The sequence below is a fragment of the Polypterus senegalus genome, chromosome 11, assembly GCF_016835505.1.
Source record: "Polypterus senegalus isolate Bchr_013 chromosome 11, ASM1683550v1, whole genome shotgun sequence".
Taxonomy (NCBI): domain Eukaryota; kingdom Metazoa; phylum Chordata; class Cladistia; order Polypteriformes; family Polypteridae; genus Polypterus; species Polypterus senegalus.
Window position 1 is genome coordinate 152,136,847 of NC_053164.1, and position 24,354 is coordinate 152,161,200.

At 37.0% G+C, this 24,354-nt stretch overlaps 1 protein-coding gene across 2 annotated transcripts in view; it reads left to right on the forward strand.

The window, feature by feature from the left end:
- Nucleotides 1-24,354, forward strand: part of ewsr1a (EWS RNA-binding protein 1a) — a 155,703-nt gene that overhangs the window by 85,812 nt on the left and 45,537 nt on the right. For both annotated transcript variants that reach the window (XM_039769926.1, XM_039769925.1), the window contains 5 exons: nt 7,351-7,512; nt 9,072-9,292; nt 16,086-16,275; nt 18,873-18,910; nt 19,552-19,584. In XM_039769926.1, the coding sequence (XP_039625860.1) occupies nt 7,351-7,512; nt 9,072-9,292; nt 16,086-16,275; nt 18,873-18,910; nt 19,552-19,584 (644 nt within the window). The remainder of the gene's footprint in view (nt 1-7,350; nt 7,513-9,071; nt 9,293-16,085; nt 16,276-18,872; nt 18,911-19,551; nt 19,585-24,354) is intronic.

The window sequence follows — 24,354 nt, forward strand, 5'->3', positions numbered from 1 at the left end:
AAGGATGAATGTCGTAGGTAGGTTTTGTTATGATTCGTAGTTGTTCATTAGATGCTTTTCTAATGATGAGATGGAAACGGCCGCATATTCTGTCCTTCAGACAAGGCATATTTATATGCTATATATGCTATATACTATATGCTGTGTCTGCATTTAGCTTCAGCCTAACCTCCGTTTCGTTTGAAACTTACTGGTTTATTCTCTGCACGTCTGAGCTGCCTGCGGCCTCCTCGCCTACAATGTGGACTGGTAGGATTTTTGCTTGGTTGTTTGTTTGGAGTCTTCTGTCGCTCGTTATTCAACCTGCGACTGGCCTCCTCCAGTACCCAGCTGCTGAGCTGCTTCGACTGCGTCTTCTCCAGTCTGTGCCTCTGCTGTCGGTGCTATATTTCGACCCGGACGTCATACTTCTCCTCGCCGGAGATACATCCATCGTGGGTCCCGCCGAGATTCAACGGATGCCTCGAAAGGAATTAACTCTTTTGGTCTGATTTTCGCACCCTCCACATAACACAGATAGGAACGCTGACCATAGCGTGTTGGCCAGCTTAGCTCGGTCGACTAACACCACTGTCAAATGCGACAGCAACATTGTCAGCTTTGGTCTATTGAACATCCGCTCACTTACGAGCAAGGGACATCTCATTCAGGATCTCCTCATTGACCGTAAGTTTGACTTTCTCTGTTTAACTGAGACTTGGCAGCAACCTCAAGACTTTTCACAACTTAATGAATGCACCCCCCCGGGGTTTGTTTACACTTGTCAACCCCGTGCATCTGGCCGTGGAGGAGGTGTCGCGATAATTTATCGCGAGAAGTGGAAAGTCCTGCTGTTAGCTCTTTTGAATCGACTGTGTGTCAACTGTCTGGGCCAGTTCCAACCATCATTGCAACTGTCTACCGTCCTCCTAAGTCTAACAACAATTTTTTGAACGATCTTGCTACCTTCCTTACCAATCTATCTGTAATTACTCCAAATATAATTCTGCTGGGGGATTTTAATATACATCTGGACAATATCAATATCCCTCTCACTAGAGACTTTTTATCTTGCCTGAGAGTTTTGGATACCAGCAGCACACTGATGTTCCTACCATTGTAAAGGACATATCTTGGACCTGATTTGCTGCTCTGGTGTTGTTCCTTTTGATCTTACAGCAGATGAACTCACTATAACCGACCACTTTCTCCTCTCATTCAACGCTAAACTTACCTTTTCTGTTCCTAAGCTTCCACGCCTCATAGCCTTCGTAACATTAAGAATATCAACTTGAATTTGCTGTCTTCTAGAATTGATTCGCAAATGGACTTTTATAATTTATCCTCTCCCATAGAACTGGTCTCATATTATGACACTTGTCTTAATGGTATTCTTAATTCTCTGGCCCGCTAAAACCAGATCTGTTTCTTTTCCTTTTCTGCCCCTGGTTTACGCCTGAACTTCGGCTTCTGAAAGCTAAAGGCAGGCAACTTGAAAGGTTGTTTAAAAAAACCAGACTCTTTGTCCACAAAGAGATGTATAAAAATCATCTACTCTATTACAAGGATTGTATAGCTCAAACCAAATCTAATTATTACACTCAGTTAATTACTAGTAATACAGGTAACACCAAGTCTTTGTTTTCTTTACTTAATAATGTTACACAACCTCCAGACTCTTTACCATCTCACCTTCACTCAACTGCCTTCTGTAATTCTCTTATGTCTTTTTCAATGAGAAAATCCAAAAGATACATCAGCACCTTGGTCCAGATCCTTTCTGTATTTCTTCTGAACTACACTCACCTATTCACTCTTTCTCTTCTTTCCAGCTTCCCACTTCCTCTGAAATCTCAGATCTCATCTGCAAATCCAAGTCATCTACTTGTCAGCTGGACCCCCTGCCTACAGTTTTGGTTAAAGCCTGCCTCCCTCTCTAGTCCCTCTTATTTCTGCCATCATTCACTCTTCTCTTACTACTGGTATTATTCCCTCATCTTTCAAAACTGCTGCTATAACCCCAATATTAAAAACCTGGTTGTGATCCTACTAATTTCAATAATTTTCCCCCATTTCTAACTTGCCCTTTATCTCCAAAATTCTTGAAAAATAGTAGCTATCCAACTTCACACCCACTTGTCTCACAATAATCTATATGAGAAGTTCCAGTCTGGTTTTCGCCCCTTCATAGTACAGAAACGCACTTGTTAAAATTACTAATGACCTCCTTATGGCTGCTGATTCTGGTCTAATCACTATTCTCATCCTTCTTGATCTGAGTGCGGCCTTTGATACTATTTGTCATACCACTCTCCTTAATAGATTATCTTTGATTGGCATTACTCACACTCCACTTGATTGGTTTAGATCTTACCTTTCAGGCCGCACTCAGTTCATACAGCTTAAAACTTTCACATCCCAACCCACCGCTGTTACTTCTGGTGTGCCCCAAGGCTCTGTCCTGGGGCCTCTTCTTTATTATTTACCTTCTTCCCTTGGCAATATTTTTCACAAATATAACATTAATTTTCACTGTTATGCTGATGACACCCAGCTCTACCTTGCTGGTAAACCCACCTCCTCTTTTCCACCACCCTCACTTATTGATTGCATTTCTGAAATTAAATCCTGGTTCTCTTCAAATTTTCTTAAATTAAACAGTGACAAAACTGAGGTTCTCCTCATTGGTTCAAAATCATCATTATCCAAAACCAATAATCTTTCTTTTATTATTGATAACTCTGTTGTTTCCCCATCATCTCAGGTCAAGAGTCTGGGTGTCATCCTCGACAGTACTCTATCTTTCCAATGTCACATTAATAACATCACCCGGTCTGCTTACTTCCACTTACGTAATATTAATCGCATTCGTCCCTCCCTCACTCCTCATACTACTGCCATTCTTGTTCATAGTCTTGTCACTTCTCGGCTGGACTACTGCAATTCACTCCTCTTTGGTCTCCCTAATAAATCTCTTCACAAGCTTCAGTTAGTCCAGAATTCTGCAGCACGTATCATCACTGGAATCCCATCTTTTCACCATATTACTCCGGTCTTGCAGCAGCTTCATTGGCTCCCGATCAAGTTTTGTATTGATTTTAAGATTCTGCTACTAACTTTTAAGGCCATCCATAACCTCGCACCTCCATATCTGTCTGACCTTCTACATGTTGCCATTCCATCCCGTAACCTTAGATCCTCTTCCTCCACCCATCTGACCATTCCTCCCGCCCGTCTAACCACCATGGGGAGCAGAGCTTTCAGCCGTTCTGCTCCCAAGCACTGGAACTCATTACCTGCGGATCTCCGAAATATCAAATCATATTCATCTTTCAAATGTAAACTTAAAACACATTTGTTTAAAATGGCTTTTCTTCTTCCTCCTAATTATAGTGGTTTTGTTTGGTTTTAATTTTTAGATTTTCTGATGTTTTAAGTTGTTTATAATTGTGTTTTGTATTTATTTATTTATTTATTTATTTATTGTTTGTTCGGTGTCCTTGAGTTCTCTGAAAGGCGCCTTGTATAAATAAAATGTATTATTATTTATTATAAAACTCTACTGGCTGATTTTGCAAAATGTGATTGCTATATGCACCTGATTGGCTGGCTGTCAATATGATGAATGAATTTCCAAGCAAAAAAGTTTTTAATGTTTTAACAATCTCCTGTATCCACTATTACTGGAAATGAGGTTCGTGTGAGTTGTTTGTAATAAACTAAATTTCATTGCAATCCTGTCAATTAGGAATGCTTACCAAGAAGCCAACATCACGCACAGCATGACTGTGAAGTCTGATTTCCACACTAGCTGATAAAATAAAGGAATCGTGGGTTGAGTCAGGCCACCTCACAGTGTTCTTCAGATGCATTTAAGCATTACATATCAGTTGTATAAAAATTGAATGAAAGTTCTTTTTGTTTGCAAAAGGAAATTTATTTTGTGATGATGCCTTTATTGCAACTGTTGTCAGTTTCTGCAAATTGCCTTTTGATCTACCCATGCTTTACCGTAACCCTAAGAACATTGCATGTATCTGTGTACCATCTTAATTACAACATCCTCACCCACTGTACTCTGAAACAATCCAGGTGGTTCGTCGTGTGGTTGGTGTGGCAATATACTATTAGCACATGCTCCCAACCAAACAACCCCACCCTCCTTCTCTCTCTCTCGACACAGATGACATGACTTAGGGATGAAAGAAATTCCTGCAGGTCATGCTCAAAAGTGCCTGTCCCCAAATATCCTATGGTTATTTAACTTGTAGCAGACCAGGAATTTCTTTGTTATGGCCTCTGTAATGTGGGCTCCAGTTCAGCGGACAGCTCTAGGGCATCTGAATTGGCTTACAAGGCAAATAGTACATTCTTAACTTGCCATTGGTAATATCCCCCAAATAATTTGATGCTGACCTCATTTTGATGAATACCATAATCATGCTGTGTGTTTCTTAAAAGGTCTGATAGTAACCAGACATCTCAGTGTCTGTTCTCCACCTTTGATGTAACCTAAATTTAAACTTGCCGCCTTTTCTTCCAGCCTTACATATATGCTTAAAATAAATGTTCAGACATCACTTTCACTTGAATGTGAGAAGCTAGGGGCCACTAAGGTTTGATGAATGTTGTTAGCACAAATTGTATTTCCAACTTCATAATGAAATACATTAAAACAATAGCTATTTAAAGCAATGGCCAATGTTCAATTTGCTTTTAAAGAGAAACATGTGTTTGTGCAGACTAGTGGTGCTGTAATGGATATCAATAAAAAGTATAAATATTTGTTTGGTGTGACAAAGGGTATAAAGTAGAAATTAAAGTGATGCATATTAACACATGCTAGTTCGGTAATTTTTCCTTTTGTGTGTAGTGCAAACTGATGCTAATAATAAAACATGGATTTACTGCAAAGAGCAATTCCTACAAAGTTTGAAGATAAAATAAAGTAGTAATGAATGAATGAGTAATGATCAAAATTTAATTTTGTTCCGCTACATTGGTCACAGGCAACATGTGATTACAAATTACTAATTATTTAAGGCATGCACACAGATTTGTTTAAACACATAGTAAAACAAAGTACTTCCAAACTGGTTAACATGAATGGAACCTAATTAGGTATGTTGTGAATTAATGGTTATTGATACTATATCAGACCATTGCATATTACAAATTTACAGAATTACCGCATGATATCCAGAAGGTAGTTGATGGCAAGTGAAAATTAGCTTATAATTAACTTCAATTTATTCTAACAGACAGTGAAAACCCCAAAAATAATTTTATCCAGGAATGCTTTGATTTGAAATTTTTGTATTCTTCTCCAACATTGTCTATAGTACTAGGGTGTTGTACTGTGTTAGCCATTGTGAATCTAGGGAGAAGTCAAGCAAAATTACACCTTTTATTGGCTAAATAAAAGATTACAATATGCAAGCATTCAAGGCAACTCAGGCCTCTTCTTCAGTCAACATGCTGAAATTTCTATATGTTTCATTGGCTGACTCTTCTGTTAGCATGATTTATGTTACTGAAAGTTTATTATTAAGCATTATTTTATTTTAAATAAATGTGTTTTTATGCGTATAAATAAGACATGGCAAATATATAAATAACAATATGTAACACATGGCAAAAAATATCTGTTAAGTTATTAAATATAGCTCAACAGGCCTGAACATGTGAATTTAAACATCACCACATTAATTCCATTAAATTGTCATAAACAGCTATAAAAAAGTTTAATTTGTTTGGGATAACTAGGGCTTACTTAATGAACCTTGATTTATACTTGCTTAAGTAAAAGTGTGACGATTCTAATGTAAAATACTGTAAATGCAGAATGACTTGAGTGTTTTTGACAAGCATGTTGTTCCTGTTAAAATTATGAAATTTTTGCTTCACTGGCAAAACTCAGGGGTACTTCATTTTTCCCTTCCACATTCCAGTGACATATATCTAGGGTTTGGCCCAGTATAAGTAAGTGTTGATGTGTGTGTGGGTGCCCTTGAAAGGGCTGGTATTTCATCCAAGGTGTGTTTCTACCTTGAGAACATAGCAACAAGTGGGTGGATCAGCTTCCCAGAGAAGGGTTTGGTTGTAAATTCCTCTGTGACTACTTCAGCTGTGGGACTCTGCGACAACATTTATGAGCTTGACACAGGAAAAATGAATTGGAGAATTTTGGGTCTGTCTTGAAAATATTGGGTTCAGTTCAGTTTATCTCCAGGGCTAAAACATTGATTAGTGTACACAAGTATGTCTGTATGTAAAGGCAGATATGAATTCTGAGCAAGTAATAAATAGATACATGAGGTGTAGCTGAATTTTGCTAAAGTCTAATGTTATAAATTAACAAGTGTACAACGTCAATAACAAGATATTTTATTGTTTCTAAATGATAAACAGTTAACATCAAAGTATTGAAATGCCAGATGAGCTGTAATATTTCCATGAAACCGTGTCACGATTAAATACCGAAAATATTGTTATATCCATCCATCATCCAACCCGCTATATCCTAACTATCCGGTCATGAGGGTCTGTTGGAGCCAGTCCCAGCCAACACAGGGCGCAAGGCAGGAAACAAACCCTGGGCAGGGTGCCAGCCCACCTCAGGGCACGCACACACACCCACCCACACACCAAGCATACACTAGGGACAATTTAGGATCGCCAGTGCACCTAACCTGCATGTCTTTGGACTATGGGAGGAAACCAGAGCACCCGGAGGAAACCCACACAGACACGGGGAGAACATGCAAACTCCACGCAGGGAGGACCTGGGGAGTGAACCCAGGTCTCCTAACTGCAAGGCTGCAGCAGTACCCACTGTGCCACTGTGCCGCCTACTGTTATGTCAAATGTGTTTTTATTATTTTTGAGTCAATGAAGGTCTACAACCTAATGGATTTCCCACCCACTCCCCAATTAAGTTTTGATGCAGCATTCTCCTATCTTGCCTTGAGCACTTGTCACAAAAAATTAGGTCCTCAAACTTTGCAAGGTTAAGTTTCAGACTATAATATCGGTTGGTGGAAATACTAAAGTATATGTATTAAATTCTGGCATTGTCTTGCTTTCTTCAGCCATGTCATATTAAATATCAAGTGTATGCTAGAGTCTTTGGAGCTCCCAATTTGTACATGACATTTGGTGGTCAAAACCCACATAGCAGAGTTAGTGAATGACACAAATAGGACTGAAGTTCCTAAAAATTCAGTAACCAAACAGGACTATAAAATGTTTATTTTGTATCTGAACAAAAGTAAAGGAAAACCATTTTGAAGCCACAAATCAGGGAATAATACTTGGATTTAGAATATGTTAAGTCAGCGTTGTAAAGGTTTGACTAATTCTGATTTTTAGAGTTGTGGATGGCAACAAGCCCCAGGAGAATGTACAACCTACCCCTAACACCGGCTATGACCAAACCAACCTGGCCTTCAACCAAAGTAATTACCCCTTTTCCCAGGTGCCTGGTTCTTATCCACTACAACTTGGTGCTCAGTCCTCTTACACAGCAACAAGGTAGGTAATGCATCATGATGTTTATGGATCAGGTCTGTTCAATTTGTGTCATATGTCCTAAATTCCAATGCCTTTCTCGCTTGTATTTTCCTTTTACTAAAATGCTAAAATATATACATTTTTGCTTAGTTAGAGTGATACCAGAATTTATTTGGTACATTTTTATACATATGGATATTTTAATCTTTTTTTTTAATTAAACCTAGATAATGGTTCCCTTCTTTTCATTCATCAGTTTAAAAAAAATGCTAATTCATTTAGTAATTTTACTTGCTGCCTAGTTTAGGATATTGATTGCCTTTAACAGAATTTAAATAAAAATTAATGAATGGACAGTTTGAAATAGAAGGTGCTTGTTTGGTAAAGTGCAATAAGGTACTTCCCACTGGTCTATACAATATTTAACCTGCTTATCTAGTTAAGGACGATAAAGTAGAGAAAGATGAGAAAGAGTAGGTGTTTTTATAGCCTTGAGTGTATAGGCTAGAGCTTACCCTGGACAGTGCACTGGTCCATCTCATGATAAACTTGTATGCTCCTCACAGTTTTCTTCAGTGGATTTTCAGCTTTTGATTGTTGCTTTCCGTTTTTGAAGGCATCTCTGATTTCTTCCAGATTTCCTTCTCAAACTTTCAGGACATTGACCTTATTCAGTACAAAATACATCTTTTAAATACCCTATCCTTAAAACATGCCAATGATTTATATAAAGCTCAGAATTAGTATAGTTTATTTTCTTTACAAAATATAACAAAAGCAAAATAGTAGCTGTTGCATAATGTTTCTGCATTTACAAATTTTTGTACTAAGTATTCAGTTAACACAAGGAAAGTTGTGGCTCATCTGAGTTTAGAGATGACATAGACTTACTAAAAGAAAGGGAATTTTCTCATGGATTCAGCAGTTAATTGTCATACAGAGAATTAAAACCTTCTTGAACCCCATTCTTTTGAGTCATTAAGGTTTTTTAGTGAGCATTGTGCTATAGCTCTGCATGTAGTGGTAAATAACAGTGTTAAGTTGTTGTTCTAGTAGCGTATCTGTGGATATTTTTATTGGGTTAAGATTAGCCTTCACTCAGATTGCATTTCCTAACCCACACCACACCTTTTTATTTATTTGTAAACTGCTAGGTTAGCACTGAAAACAGAGAAGCTCCCATGGTATGTTGTTTTTCTGGTGCATAGGTGAGAGACCTACTTGAGTGTGAGAGACCTACTCTTATCTAGAGCTCGATGGGATCTGGTTGTCATTTTCAGGGCTTAATTTTCCTGTAACACTCTGGACTTCCGGCATGTGGAAATGCATTTTTATATAAGTAGTACATTTAAATGCCCTACCGTGTATATTTTAAATGTTCAGTACTTTTAAACATTTCCATACTACTTAACAATTTTGACTTAATTTTTTTGTTTGCTTATTTTAGTAATTTTATTGAAAGCAGTTTTGCATTTATTTATGTGTTAATAATTAATAATTTTTAATGAAGAATCAGTATTGACATATTTTCTTTCCTTTTAGATTATTCTCTTTTACTAGCTGTGTTTTATTTGGTATAGTTACAGTGCCTCCAGTCAACCCAGCAGTTATGAACAAACCACCTACTCCCAAACCAGCAGGTATTCGCAACCCAGTGTATATGGACAAACGTCCAGTTACAACCAGCAAAGCATTTACAGTCAACAGGGGAACTGTAGTCCACCTCCTTCAGGATCCTTTGCACAGCAACCACTAAGACAGTACAGTGCATATAGCACAAGTGACAACTACTTGCAGCACAGTAAGAATATTTTTTATTATTGGAAAGAGCTATGTTCAGCTATTAATAGCCTTTGATTTTTACTTTATTGCTAAAGAAATTCCAGTACCACTCTACTGTTTCATTAGTCAGAATTTAATACATACAGTACATCCAGAAAGTATTCACAGCGCATCACTTTTTCCACATTTTGTTGTGTTACAGCCTTATTCCAAAATTGATTAAATTCATTTTTTTCCTCAGAATTCTACATACAACACCCCATAATGACAACATGAAAAGTTTACTTGAGGTTTTTACAAATTTATTAAAAATAAAAAAACTGAGAAATCACATGTACATAATTATACACAGCCTTTGCTCAATACTTTGTCGATGCACCTTTGGCAGCAATTCCAGCCTCAAGTCTTTTTGAATATGATGCCACAAGCTTGGCACACCTATCCTTGGCCAGTTTCGCCCATTCCTCTTTGCAGCGCCTCTCAAGCTCCATCAGGTTGGATGGGAAGCGTCGGTGCACAGCCATTTTAAGATCTCTCCAGAGATGTTCAATCGGATTCAAGTCTGGGCTCTGGCTGGGCCACTCAATGACATTCACAGAGTTGTCCTGAAGCCACTCCTTTGATATCTTGGCTGTGTATTAGGGTCGTTGTCCTGCTGAAAGATGAACCGTCGCACAAGTCTGAGGTCAAGAGCGCTCGGGAGCAGGTTTTCATCCAAGATGTCTCTGTACATTGCTGCAGTCATCTTTCCCTTTATCCTGACTTGTCTCCCAGTTCCTGCCGCTGAAAAACATCCCCACAGCATGATGCTGCCACCACCGTGCTTCACTGTAGGGATGGTATTGGCCTGGTGATGAGTGCCTGGTTTTCTCCAAACGTGACGCCTGGTATTCACACCAAAGAATTCAATTTTTTGTTTCTCATGGTCTAAGAGTCCTTCAGGTGCCTTTTGGCAAACTCCAGGTGGGCTGCCATGTGCCTTTTAGTGGCTTCCGTCTGGCCACTCTACCATACAGGCCTGATTGTTGGATTGCTGCATAGATGGTTGTCCTTCTGGAAGATTATCCTCTCTCCACTGAGGACCTCTGGAGCTCTGACAGAGTGACCATCGGGTTCTTGGTCACCTCCCTTACTAAAGCCTTTCTCCCCCGATCACTCAGTTTAGATGGCCGGCCAACTCTAGGAAGAGTCCTGGTGGTTTTGAACTTCTTCCACTTACGGGTGATGGAGGCCACTGTGCTCATTGGGACCTTCAAAGCAGCAGAATTTTTTCTGTAATCTTCCCCAGATTTGTGCCTCAAGACAATCCTGTCTCGAAGGTCTACAGACAATTCCTTTGACGTCATGCTTGGTTTGTGCTCTGACATGAACTGTCAACTGTGGTAGCTTATATAGACAGATGTATGCCTTTCCAAATCATGTCCAATCAACTGAATTTACCACAGGTGGACTCCAATTAAGCTGCAGAAACATCTCAAGGATGATCAGGGGAAATAGGATACACTTGAGCTCAATTTTGAGCTTCATGGCAAAGGCTGTGAATACTTATGTACATGTGCTTTCTCAATTTTTTTATTTTTAATAAATTTGCCAAAATCTCAAGTAAACTTTTTTCACGTTGACATTATGGGGTGTTGTGTGTAGAATTCTGAGGAAAAAAATGAATTTAATCCATTTTGGAATAAGGCTGTAACATAACAAAATATGGAAAAAGTGATGCGCTGTGAATACTTTCTGGATGCACTGTAAGCTATGAGACCCATATGTTCTGCAGCTTTGTGGCAAGTTATTACTGTTCCTCATTTGCTTTACTGTACTGCCTTTTTTGTTTCTTCTTTTTTTAGCATTTACTTGACAGCTGTGTTTTGATGCAGTATCTGCCATAATAAGACCTTTAAATTCCAAAAAGCAGAATTGTCTTTTCTCTTGCTTCCTTCATGTGCTGGATATTTTTTTGTTCTGTTGTGCTTAACAATATATATTATCATGATGCATCAGTAGATGGTTTTATACAGATGCTGTATTTCTGTGATTACAAAATGATGTACCTAGTATCTTCAGTTATAATTATTGGTCCATTTACTCACATAGGAAATTACTAGTAAACTGCTGGATTAAGCGTGTAAACCGAGCCAAAGTGGAGTTTTACATGCCGTGATATATTGCGACAAAACACGATTTCTGACAATATACCAGGTTTTTTTTATATGCAAGCCGTGTCCGGTTCGTCTCCTAACCCAATTTGTTTATCTTCAGTTATATTCTTGAATGAAACTGCACTGCTTTTGTTATACTTCTACATTTTGTGAAAGTGTTTATTTGATATTTGGACTTCAGTCTTCACACATTATACACATCATGTTAACATTTTGTCATTAGTACTATAACATGCAAAAACTTTGCTTTAGTTATGTGCTTAACATTTCTTTCCTCACCTTTCCTGTCATCCAACATTTACCCAGGTTGTTTTAGACAAAGAACATGCATGAAATGCATATATTTCAAATAACAATATATTATTTACTCTATACAACTCCAGGCACCTCATACCCAGACAAAGAGCCTTTAGCTGGGATTCTTGTGTTAAATAAATCTTGTGTGTGTGTACATGCGCATGCGTGTATGTATATTTTTTTCCCACATTTTCAGCAGTCATTTCTTAGGAGTCCTAGTAGTCAACTCAAGTAGATTATCCTTAATTAGCAACTTATAATGCTAAATGTTTATTACAGAAACCTAATTGTAATTTTATTAGCACCATTTAAACCTGATGTTCATTTCACTTGGGTTACAGCATACTGGCATTCTTTAGGTTAATAATTACCAAAATAACGCAGCTTTCTCAAAAAAACATGGCCAACTATACTGTGTTTGCATTTTTGAGTGGTGCGTGCAACATAGCAAGTCAGTTCTACACATATAAAGCAAAACACACGAGAACTCGTTGCCTCCAATACCGAAGGAAGAGATCAGTCAGAAATTACATTGCAACTGCAAGAATAAATGATTTAGAAGACATGTTCAGTGTTTAGCTTTTACATCCACATGAATCCCTATGGATTACTGAAATTTTTATATTCAGTACCAATAACAGTGAAATTTTATGAAAGTTAATACCTTTTGATACCATGACTAAAACAGAAATCCCATTTAATACCTTTTTTTAATTAAAGTACTTCTGTTATTTGAGAGAATGATACTAGCTGAAGCCCACCATAGCATACGGTGGTTTAAGAATAGGAACGGAAATCGGTGAGAAAGGAATTCAGTATAACAAAGGTTTAGGAAACCACCGTCGCAGTATAAGGAAAATAGCAAGGAGCGAAACCAATGCCAATGGTCGAGAGAGTACCTTCCTGTAGCAGGCTACGGAAAACATAGACATATATAGATAGATGCGGCATTCACTGTGTTGCCCAGTCGACACGATAATCACGTTATCTTTGTTTCTTTGATAATTATTGCTGTTTGATCGAGAGCGCCGGTATACGCGGAAGTAGGATTAGAGATGGCGGGCGGGGCTCTATCGAGCGTATCTCATAGTCTTAGAGTTAGCGGGCGTGGCTCTTTGTCTTGCTTGCCCTTAGTTAGAGTTGCCGGGCGGGCTTTAGTGGGCGTGGCTCTCTGTCTTGCATGCCCTTAGTGAATCTATACTAATTAAAGGCAAAGCCCTCACTGACTGACTGACTTACTCACTCACTCACTCACTCACTAATTCTCCAACTTCCCGTGTAGGTAGAAGGCTGAAAATATCTGAATCACAAACTAATGTTAATTATATTTTGTCCATGAATACTTAATTAAATAATTCCAAATAGTCTGTTCGCTTTCTTTCATAGCTTTTCTGATGGTTGTGCTGCTTCCAGGCATGTATTTTCGTATTAAAGCATTTAACCAATTACATTTCAGCCATCATTTGTTGCCAGGCAGAGAGGCCTTCATAATCTGTTGTGCAGGCACTCTAACACAGAATAACGATTAACCTGTTGCTTCAACCAATCAGATTTTGAGTTGGCGTCAGTACGGCCCTCTAGCAGGCGTACGGCGACGTCACTGTATTCAGACCCATTGATTGGATAGAAGCCACAGGTTCAACTTTCAGCATTAGCTTTGATGGCGATAGAAAGGGACTTTTTGATGGAACTGAGGCGCACGGATAATCCGTACGACAGAGTGATTGAACTGTTTTTGAGGAAAGAGAGAAGGATGGATTTTGTTTTGTGGGGCCTTCATGGATCAGACTTATTATTCCAGCACATCCCACAGATGCTCAAACAGCTTGGAATCTAGGGAATTTGAGGACCAAGTCAATACCTTGAATCTTTTGTTCAGGAATGGCTGGAGGAATATGACAATTTTTGCAGTGTGGCAGGACACATTTTCTGCTGAAAGAGGCATCTCCCATCCGGAAATACAGCTGGCGCGAAGGGGTATGTAGGTTCTGTAAAAATCTTTAGTTCGGTGGTACTTATCAAAGTAATATCCACATGAATGCCAGGACCCAAGGTTTCTGAGCAGAACATTGCCTCTGCCAGTTAACCTTCCTCCCATAGTGCATCCTGCTGCATTCTCTTACCCAGGTTAAAGAAATCACACACACCCGGCCATCCACATGATCTAAAAGAAAATGAGATTCATCAGGGCAGGCCTTCTTCATTGCTCCACAGTCCATGCCCATTGTAGGAACTTTTGGCGATGGATAGGAGTCGGCATGGGAACTTTGACTGGACTACAGCTACTCAAGAATGTAATGGTCAGTATTAAATTTTGTGAATCAGAGGCTGTTTTTTTCCATCAGTGAGCCTTGGATGTCCATGACCTTGTTGCGAGTTCACCGGTTGTCCATCTTTGGACCACTTTTGGTCCCCCATAAAACCTAACTTTTTGGAGTTGCTCAGACCCAATTGCCCAAACGTGCCCATTTTGTATGCTTACAGCACATAACTCTGTTTACTTGCTGTTACTTACTTCACTTCACCTGTTAGTGGTTTTAATATTGTGGCTGATCAATGTATGACATTTGCTTTTACTTACGGATTATACTAATTAATAAATAAATAAATAAATAAATAAGTTTGCTTAAAAAAAACCTGAATATATATATCCTAACTACAGGGTCACAGGGGTCCGCTGGAGCCAATCCCAGCCAACACAGGGTGCAAGGCAGGAAACAAACTCCGGGCAGGGCGCCAACCCACCGCAGTGCATTCAAAATGTAAAGCAAATCTAGATAAGGAGTGTAAAATGTTAACACAGTATGATGTTATTAAAAACATAAATATTAAATACAGAACATGAGGCATATGTAACCTCCTGTAGCTAATGGGGATGCTAGCCACTTTCCTGATATTTACCAGCTTATAACCTTCTCACACTTTCAAAAGTAATTTACCTTTATTTTACAGAATGCCAACTTTTAAAAGATCGCACTCCAAAGTTTTCACCCTTGTCCAAAAAAAAAAAAATCTCTGTGTACATTGTCTCTGCTGGAAGTAGAATATAAAGTGAGTGCCAGTTTTTGTAGTCAAGTATTTGGTAGATCTAAGAGCAGATATTAGATGGGACTTTCAGGAAAATATAGCATTAATCCATTGAGAAATAATGTCTGACATTAAGGAGAAGCAGGAAAAAATCTTGAGGGTGTCTAGAATCTGTTAATTTTATCCACAGTGCAAAGATACTGATGCTGGAACTTCAAATGGATTAATTATATTGTCCAAAATAACTGAACTAAAATAAAAGACTGCATCTGTCTGAACAATATTTGCATAGTAGGCATCCTGAAAAGTACATAAGGAGGCAACAATGTTGAATTAAAAAGAAAAATCTCTGTCAGTTATCTTTCCTTTTGTGTGTAATGTATCCCTGGTGGTAGAAAGATACTGGGATTTCTGAGATGACAGAGTTGTAGGGATCCAGCTGGGAAAGAATAAAAGTTTGAATGCTGAGTCAAATGCCATAGTTGATTACAAATTTTGTAAAAATTATGAAGAAACAATAGGATTGAAGGAACAATATGTCATTGAAGTAAGGTGTTTTTTGACAGTATCTGATGATGGTGATTAGAGAAAGATGTGTAAGAAGAGAAGAAAGAAAGGGGTTATGTTTAAAATGCTTGTTTGGCCATGATAGAGAGGCAGTTGGAATGTAGAGAAGAGAATTAAATTTAATCCAAAAATCTAGATTTTACCATTAAGAAGCCTCAGTTTACGGAAAAAGCCTATATTCTTTCTATAGCTTTTTGCTTTTTTCACGTGCAAAGAGAACATGTTTCAATGAATGTTGGAATAAAAATAAAAAGCTTCATATTTAGCAGAATTTTGCAGAACAGGGAAAAGACAGAACATTTAGTAAGAATGTTTAACTGTAATCCTATAAAGTACCCTCTTGGATTATGAACTGCAATATTAAGTTTTTAATACTCTCACATACACCATAATAACAGTATTGCTCTATTGCTTGTAGGTTACTTGCATTTGTGAAATTCACATTAAGGATATTTAAAAAAAAAAAACAACTCTTAGAAACATAAATTATTAAATTATGGTAGCAAGTATAACCAGTGGTAATTTCATATTAAACATTCACACACTGTATTATACAATACAAGATCTGTGAACTAATAGAAAATGATTTATCAGACTGCTGTCTCTCCTATATAAGTTGAGGTATTAATTCAGGTTAAACACTGGAGCACTATTAAGATATTGTCATAGTGGCTTATGTTATGTTATATGAAGGTTATGTTTTTAAAACCCTTCAGCTCTTGTTCCATATTACATCTCATTTATTGCTTGTTTATCATATTTCAGGTAGCTATAGGCCTGAACCTACTAAAAATAGGGGTAAAGTCTTTTCTGGGCCAGAGCAGAGTGGCTTCTTGGGCCCTGGACAGAGCAGTGATGCGGTTGGAGTTGAAAATCGAAGCCGCTGCAGGGGTGGACTTGACAGAGATTGTATAAGCCTGAACATAGAAAGAAGGAGAGGACGTGGAGGAGTGAGGTAAAAATATGTTTGTTTCATCTGCCTAAATTCTGTGTAGTTTTTAATAGCCAGAGTTCCAGTGCTGAAAGGATCAATATATTTACAATTGTAACATGGCTGTTGATACAAGGTAAAAAGAAATAAACACTATTTTTCCTTATGCAGATCATATCTTTAATATTTTTCTGTGGATTTTACTTTATGGGTACATTTTTAAAAGGTTGGTTTGCAAAAAGTGAATTTAAATGTAACACCTTTATTGTTGACTGTATTCCTCTCATACAATGTTTTGTAAAGAAATGCACTGTCCTACTAGCTATATAGCCAGTATTTCTGTCCCTTCCCATTTGACCAAAAGCATATGGGCATTTAGAAATCGCACATTGTTGGTGGATAGTTCTGTACTTTCAGTCCTGTTGTAGAAATTAGCCATGGGGGTGTTTTACTGTATGGTAGGAACACAAAGGGGAAAAGGAAATAGTTCAAATGATTTACACAGGAAAAATACCACCAAACTTTTTTTGTTAAAAAGATTTATATTGTCACATTATGACATAGATTACTGTTAGATTTGTGGAATATATCCACTTACAATTTTGAACGAACCCTTACAGTTTGGAAAGATTGAGGTTTGTCTCATTGATTTTAACTAACTTTATCATTTTAAATAATGCTTCAGTAGAAGACTTTGAAAATATTGTATTTGCTCAAGTGAGCTTCAGCTCAGCTTCCATAGAATAACAAAAAAATCGCAATTTTATGTTGAGTGTTTTGATTACTTCTTTTGCCTTACAATCAAGGTAAGTTTCAAGTAAATGAATAGTTGTGAGTTTGTGAACCTTTACAGAGTAACACTGTTTTGAAAAGGAAAAAGCAACTCTTGTACATTTCTTTGCATTTAAGCATTTGTTTGCTCTGCCTCACTGTAGCATCTTCACATATTCATGCAGAAGTAGTGGTTTTGGACCTGAAAAAGCAGGTAAACACTTCCTGAACCAACTAAGTGGAAGTAAGAGACTAATATATGATTAAACTGATGAAACTGCAACATAAAAGTCGTGAAGTGTAGTACTCCTGATTCCCAAAACCAGTGTATTTTTCAGGTCTTTGATACAGACAACTTGATATAGTACTGATATAGTATTGTACAATATTATAAAGGTGACAGCATATATGATATGCAGTTTGTTTTTCCATAGCTTTCTTCACTTGCACCTGAAGCAAGTGCTCAAGTAAAGTGGAATATACATTTTACAAATTACTCATTGCATAAGTAGTACATACAGTGACAAAGATTTGTTTAAACTGAAAGGGAAAAAAAGTAATTTGAAACTGAAGAACATTAAAGGTGCTCAGAAATATCTATCTTCTAGTTAATTTTTAAAATAACAATCTTCATTTGTATGTTCATAAGTGTTGCGTATTTATTTGGCTGAAAAGATTGCCAATTTTCCTAGTCACACAAAAAGGAAATGTAATTGAAAATTTTTAAAATCTGTATATTTCTTTGAAGGGTTTTCTTGCCTCTTGAGTGTTGCTTTCACTTTTAACAGTCTTCAGGTAAGTTAAGAAAATGCTTGTAGTACAGTTGGGCTTATTTTTTGTCTGTTTTTTTTTGTAAACATAATAATGATCTTGAATTGGTTTTTTTTAACACGCTTTGTTGAATTTATATGCTACAGGTTACAAAGTGAGAGACATGTGTTCACATCAGTTCTTTTAAAGTACCTGTACTCAGTACTGAACTGCCAGCATTTTGAAAGTCGGACTTAGACAGAATCATGGTGCCTGCATATAGATGGATGCACATTTTAATTAATGTAAAATTGTAAATAAGTAACTTTGTTATATGCTGTTTTTATATGTACTGTGATTTTTAAAGTGTTTATTATACAAGTGTGTAACTTCAGTTCTATGAAGAGTGTTGTAAAAATGTATGTTATTATACAGTGTATATTAAACATGCTACATGTATCAGCTTCTCTGCTGTAAAGAATGATTATTTAAGGTGCAGTTCTGGAGCACTATTTGAGCTAAGAAGCAGTGTACAAATGAGCAATTATTAATGATAAATTACACCTGCGGTTTTAGGATTTAGAATTAATACCATGCCATTCATACTGATCTAAAGTTACACTTGTACAGAAGTGCATTTTGTATAATTTCAGTATAATCTGCTGAGGTGATTTTTATGTAAAATGCAGAAAGCATTTCTATAAGCTTTGCATTAAAATAAATACGATATGCATATTTTCATAAGTATTTGTTCTCAGATCGATATGCTTTAAAAAAAAAAAAAGAACTGCACCTCAAGTACAAACATATTCATGCATAAAATATAATGTAATGTTGATTTTAAGGTCATATTTTCTTAATTTAAAAGTTATTTTAAAAAATGACTTAAAACCTGAAAGCTGTTTCTTTTAATATCCTCCACTGCACATTTTGTAGTTAACAACTTGTAATTAAACCAGATCCCTTGTGGGAGTGGGTTGAGGGGCACTGGAAGATCTAGCCAGTACTATGTCTGTCCCTTGGTAAATGTCCTGTGTTAGAGGTTCAGAACTGGCTGTATAAGGGAAGCAGGCTTCATATCTTCATGTTTATTTCCCCAGCATCGCTGGAGACAGAGATGGCTTCATTAAGCCTAGTGGTAAGTTAATTAGAATTACACTGGTTAGTAAAGACAAGCACAAAACAAACTTAAATCCCTTGTATATTTAATTTTGAATAAATAATCACTATGATTTGTGTTTGCATATTTTTATATATCTGTGTATCATACACAAAATAAATATGCACAAAATGATTTGCTTCAAATTTGTACAAGTGAAAGGTTTGCTGTATCTATTTCTATTATCTAAATCTTAATTAGATGCCCTCCCTCACCCTCCACTCCATACTGCTGTTGGCAATAAATGGGTTGAACAAACCTGTTACTTCAGTTACAGTGCACAATCTGAAAAGCGTCCAAGGAATAATGAGTCAACTTATTACCTCAGTTTTAGAACAAGAAACAATAGCTATACATTTTAGATCCTTTCAAGAGGATTTTTGTAGATTGTTGTCCTTTACCATTTTAAGTCTTGCTAACATTTGCGTTGTAAGGCTTCTTTTTAAATGAAGAAAATTTAAAAAAAAAAAAAAGGATATTAAATGATTTGGTAAAGTAAAAGTAGCTTTGTGGAGCAAAGCTGAACAGTATGTATTCTTGTAATGCATTGTTTATATTATGATATAATTATATATTTAAAAAAAACTAAACTTTTTCCTCTTATTCCTCATTTGTTTTAGATGCCTTGGATAATAGTTCAGGACCAGTATCAGGTAACTGTCAAATTATCTTATTAAGCATATGTATTTTTGTATGCATTAGTTTATTTAAAGATTGTGTAATGATTCCAAGGTCCCATGCAAGAATAGATCATTTGAGAAAGTGCAGTTTGTTTAATCTTACTCTTTTGTCCCTTTCCTACCTTTCTTATGATTTACTATATATCTTAGTGGAAAAATTGAGTATTGCCTTAGTATAGTGTGTGTATATATGTCCAGATAGTTTCTGTATGTTTGGATGTAAATAGTAATAACCAAGCTCACTGCTCAAAATGGAAAATGCAGGGAAGACCTGGGATTGAATCCGCAACCTCTTGATTCAGAGGTAGCCGTTCTTACCTCTACACCAGCCGTGCAATTGGTATTTGGACTTCGGTTTTTATATATTGGCAGTAACATATAAAATTGAATTTTTTTTTTTTTGGTTAAAAGTGCTTATTTGATATTTGGAGTTCAGATCACATTATACATTTCACATATACGTTTTACCATTAGTACTATAACATGAAAAAAAATTCTGTTTTAGTTATGTGTTCAACATTTCTTGCCTCGCATTTCCTGTCATTCTACATTTACCCAGATCGTTGTAGACACGGAACACACATAAAATGCATGTATTCCAAATAATAATATATTATTTACCCTATTTAACTCCAGGCACCTTACACCCAGATAAACAAGCTTAAGCTGGGAGAACTTCAGCTGCGTCGGTGGTGGGGATGGGATAGCAGGCTGCTTGTTCTGATTGACCTATTTGCAAAATAAAGACGCTGATGGAGAGGTGCGAAGGAATGGTGGTGGCCCAGGATTCCAACTTTTTCATAGGCTTCAGGGATTTTTGTGTTAAGGGACAGTGTGCCTCAATGGCTGGATTCGCTGCTCTCTAATATGGTTCTTTGAGTGTCTTGCTATCCTTAAAAGGATTACTTGCCTTTTACCACACTAGTTAGAAAAATCCGTGCAACTGAGCAGAGTTGATCACAGTATGGGGGTGAAAGATCAAAATCATGTGAATTTACTTCTCACTTCAACTGTTTTTCTGTCGATTGAAATGACTCTACAGCTACAAAACAGAAAGAATTGTGGGAAATAGAGGTGCAAAGCACCACGCATTGACCCACACTATTTGCTATATGTTGAAAACTTGAAAATGAAATTGCAAAGTTGAAATGTGTTTTACTTTTCATTTTTGTAGCTGCATTGCTGTTCAAACTAAAAATTAAATCATAAATGGGGTTATTCATTTTAATGTTGGCAGCATTCTTGAAAATGAAATTGCATATAGTTTTAACTTTCTTTTTTTCAGAAAATGCTTCACATACCTTTCTAGAAATTGGTAAAATAATGTAAAAATTACAATTGGTTGTAGAAATGCATAGGACTGCATTCCACATGATTGTTGAAACATTAAATAAGTTAGATTTAAGAGACTGCAAATTTTGCTAAACAGTTACATTTATATCAGACTTTATATATGTTTGCTATGCAAAGTCTGTAAATATGGGCAAGAGAAATTTTTGGAGTGTTACCAAAGGCTGCTTGCTATTGATAGGCAGAAACTCATAATTAGATCATTACACTTTGACATTGTACAGTCAACACAGGACAAATGGTTAAAATGCAAATAACCCTGAGAATGTTTTGCAAAATTTAATGATGTTAGATGTTCTAAATACAAAATATGATTAGAGTAGATATGAGCAGGAAGAATTGAATAATGCAACTGTTTTTTTCCTAATTATTATAGCAAATGTAGTCTGGAGATATTTTCAAATGCGGAAAAAAAAATAGTGACGGTTACTTGTGTTGCGTAATCCACATGTAAAATCATTCAAAGTGTCTTAACTTCAAATGTTCACGCATGTATGAGCATATTCCATTTTACTTGAACAGACTGTTTTTAGAAAGTTACGTATTTTATGTTATTAAAGTAAACTAGGGGGCTTCGCCCCCTGCTCACTTCGCTCGCCAACCCCCGTGTTTGGTTTTCCAGATAAACACTAGTAATATTTTTTTTCTTTAAATTGTTGCTATTTCATTAGTTTCACTATCATTTCAGAACTTCTGTAAAAAGAATATTTGGAATCTTTCATGTCTCAATATGCTGAATCTTTTAAATGAGGTCTGTGAGACTTGTGTTTAATGACTTTTGCACCATAATGTAGGAAAGGTTTCTCTGTTTGGAACTTCAGCACAGACAAATCATCCACATCATTAGCAGTTAATAATTGTTTTTGCAAAGTAACCAACCAGCTTAAGCTAATTTCTTTTTGTCCGCATCAATGCAATCTGTGCTATCTTTTTTTTTTTATATACTGTAGTGACTGACGAAATAAAGTGTCACAAAAGTTCTACTTTAACAATCAGCGACTGCGTAACCCCAAACACAACTTTCTAGCACCCTTTCCAACCCTTCCTCCCACGGGTCTCGCCTCCCCCTTACCTTGTCAATCAGCACCCAGCTATTAGTCTGCCATGGTGTACTCTGCCCTCCCATTGCTATTTCATTAGTTTCACTTTTATTTCAGAATTTCTGTAAAAACAATATTTGGAATCTGTCGTGTCCCAATATGCTGAATCTTTTAAATGAGGTCTGAGACTTGTGTTTAATGACTTTGTACCATAATTTTGGATAAGTTTCTCTGTTTGGAATTTCAGCACAGACAAAACAATCCACATCATCAGCAGAGCAGTTAATATATTTTTTTTTTTTTTTGCAAAGTAACCAATAAATGCATGTGAGATAAACCCCGTTTTTGAAATTCTCTGACTTAAACTAATTTCCTTTTGTTTGCATCAATGTAATCTGTGCTATCTTTTTTTTTTGATACTGTAGCGACTGACATAATAAAGTGTCACAGAAGTTCTACTTTAATAATCGCAGACTGCGTAACCCCAAACACAACTTTCTAGCACCCTCTCCAGCCTTTCCTCCCAAGGGTCTCGCCTCCCCTTTACCGCATCAGTCAGCACCCAGCTATCAGTCTGCTGTGGTGTACTCTGCCCTCCCTCAAACGGACCTAACAGTCACTTAAAACAAAAAATGCTTCAGCTTGGCTGGGACGCTAAAATATGTTCGACTGTAACTGCTTTTATATTCTGTACCTTTCTCTGCATATGTATCTCTTTTCTCCGCACTGCTCATTCTTCTTTGCTGAGAGCGTGACTTTACATGAGTGAATGTTTTGCTGGCTATCTGAGCTCTTATGTTCCACGTCCCCGAGAGACTGCCCTGGGACAATCTCTTGGCACCAAGTCTAATGTTTACGGTCCCCATGTGAGACGCTCCGTGGCCCGTCTTTGTTGTCTCACGGGTCTTTAAAATGTCTTTCGAGAACGTCCGAGAAGATCATGGCTCGTCGCTTGGCTTTTACATTCCAGGATTTTTTTTATATATAGAGAGAAATACATAAGTTGGTTATGTTGTGAGACTACAACCGGATAACTTTACATGTGGATTATGATGTGGATTTTGCAGCACAAGTAATGTGAGGTCTTTCTTTTTCCCCACCACAGACTTGTAGTAGAAACTTTTTTTATTTTTTATGTCCTTTCTGCATGAAAACATGAGAGTAGTCTGTTCTTATTTTTTTACTTGTAAGATAGACCCTAAAAAAGGAAAGGTCATCTTTCCTTTGTCAAATAGACACATTCCTAAAGAAACTGGAAATTTTCCTAAGTCAGCTTACTGCACCCTGTCTTATGACAGATGCCTGTAGGAATAACCTGTCGTTGTAGCAAAACGGCTTTGTCAGCTATTAACCCTAAGTACCTTACAAGCAGTTAATTTTTCTTTCACAGAATACATGCATTTCATTGTGTTCCATGTCTACAATGATCTGGATAAATGTAGATTGGCAGGAATTGTTGAACACATAGATAAAACAGAAACATAAAAGATCGGGGTCTCGCTATAAATCCCTGTCTTGCACCCCAAAACATGAGGCTTAGTCTCAGTACTTTAGCTTTATTCAGCTTGAAACAGGAACGGCACACTTATTTATTGTAGCGTGATCTGCCACTCTGCTATACACAGACACAGCAGTCAGGCAGGGTCATGGCCAGGTCAGTGATAAAGTAATCCTGTTATCTGCATTTACAATGTACGTGCTCCTAAAATTGCATCACCCATCAAGATATTTTCTGTTTTCTGTGGCGGAGAGAGACACACCACAGCTTTCAGCCTGCTTATTGCCTTGTACAGACGCTTACATCCCACTTCGGGACTCTCTTCGGCGTGCTGTCTAGTAGGGGGAGGTCCCAAGAGTTTACAAACCCCACATTTTCTTGAATGAGTGCTGCATTAATAGGAATGTCTCTTGACTGAGCATCACTGAACCAAATAAAAACTGCTTTTTCAACGTCTTCAAATGCAGCAGTTCACATACGTTTGCAACCCGAGATTTTTCTTCTTTTTTTGGTCAGTCTTTTAAGAAAGTTGACAGTGTCGATGGCGAAATTACGAATTCACTGACATCTTTTTTTCTTTTTGCCACAATCGAGAGCTGCAAAAATGTGAAGTTTTTTTTTTCTCATATGAACTATTGTCGTTTTTTCGTGTCTGTCGTTTCTATAGGAGGGTGACCATGAGTTAAATTCCAATAGATGTTTTTCAAATGTTGACAAGCAAAAAGTATCATTTAAAACCGCAGGAAACAAAAAAGACAAAAAATAAATAGTATGAGGAAAGTTAGAAAGAAAAAAAAATTACTGTTTCAGTTTGGGGATCGTTGTGCACAACTGAGCTGTGTCCACAGAATTAAC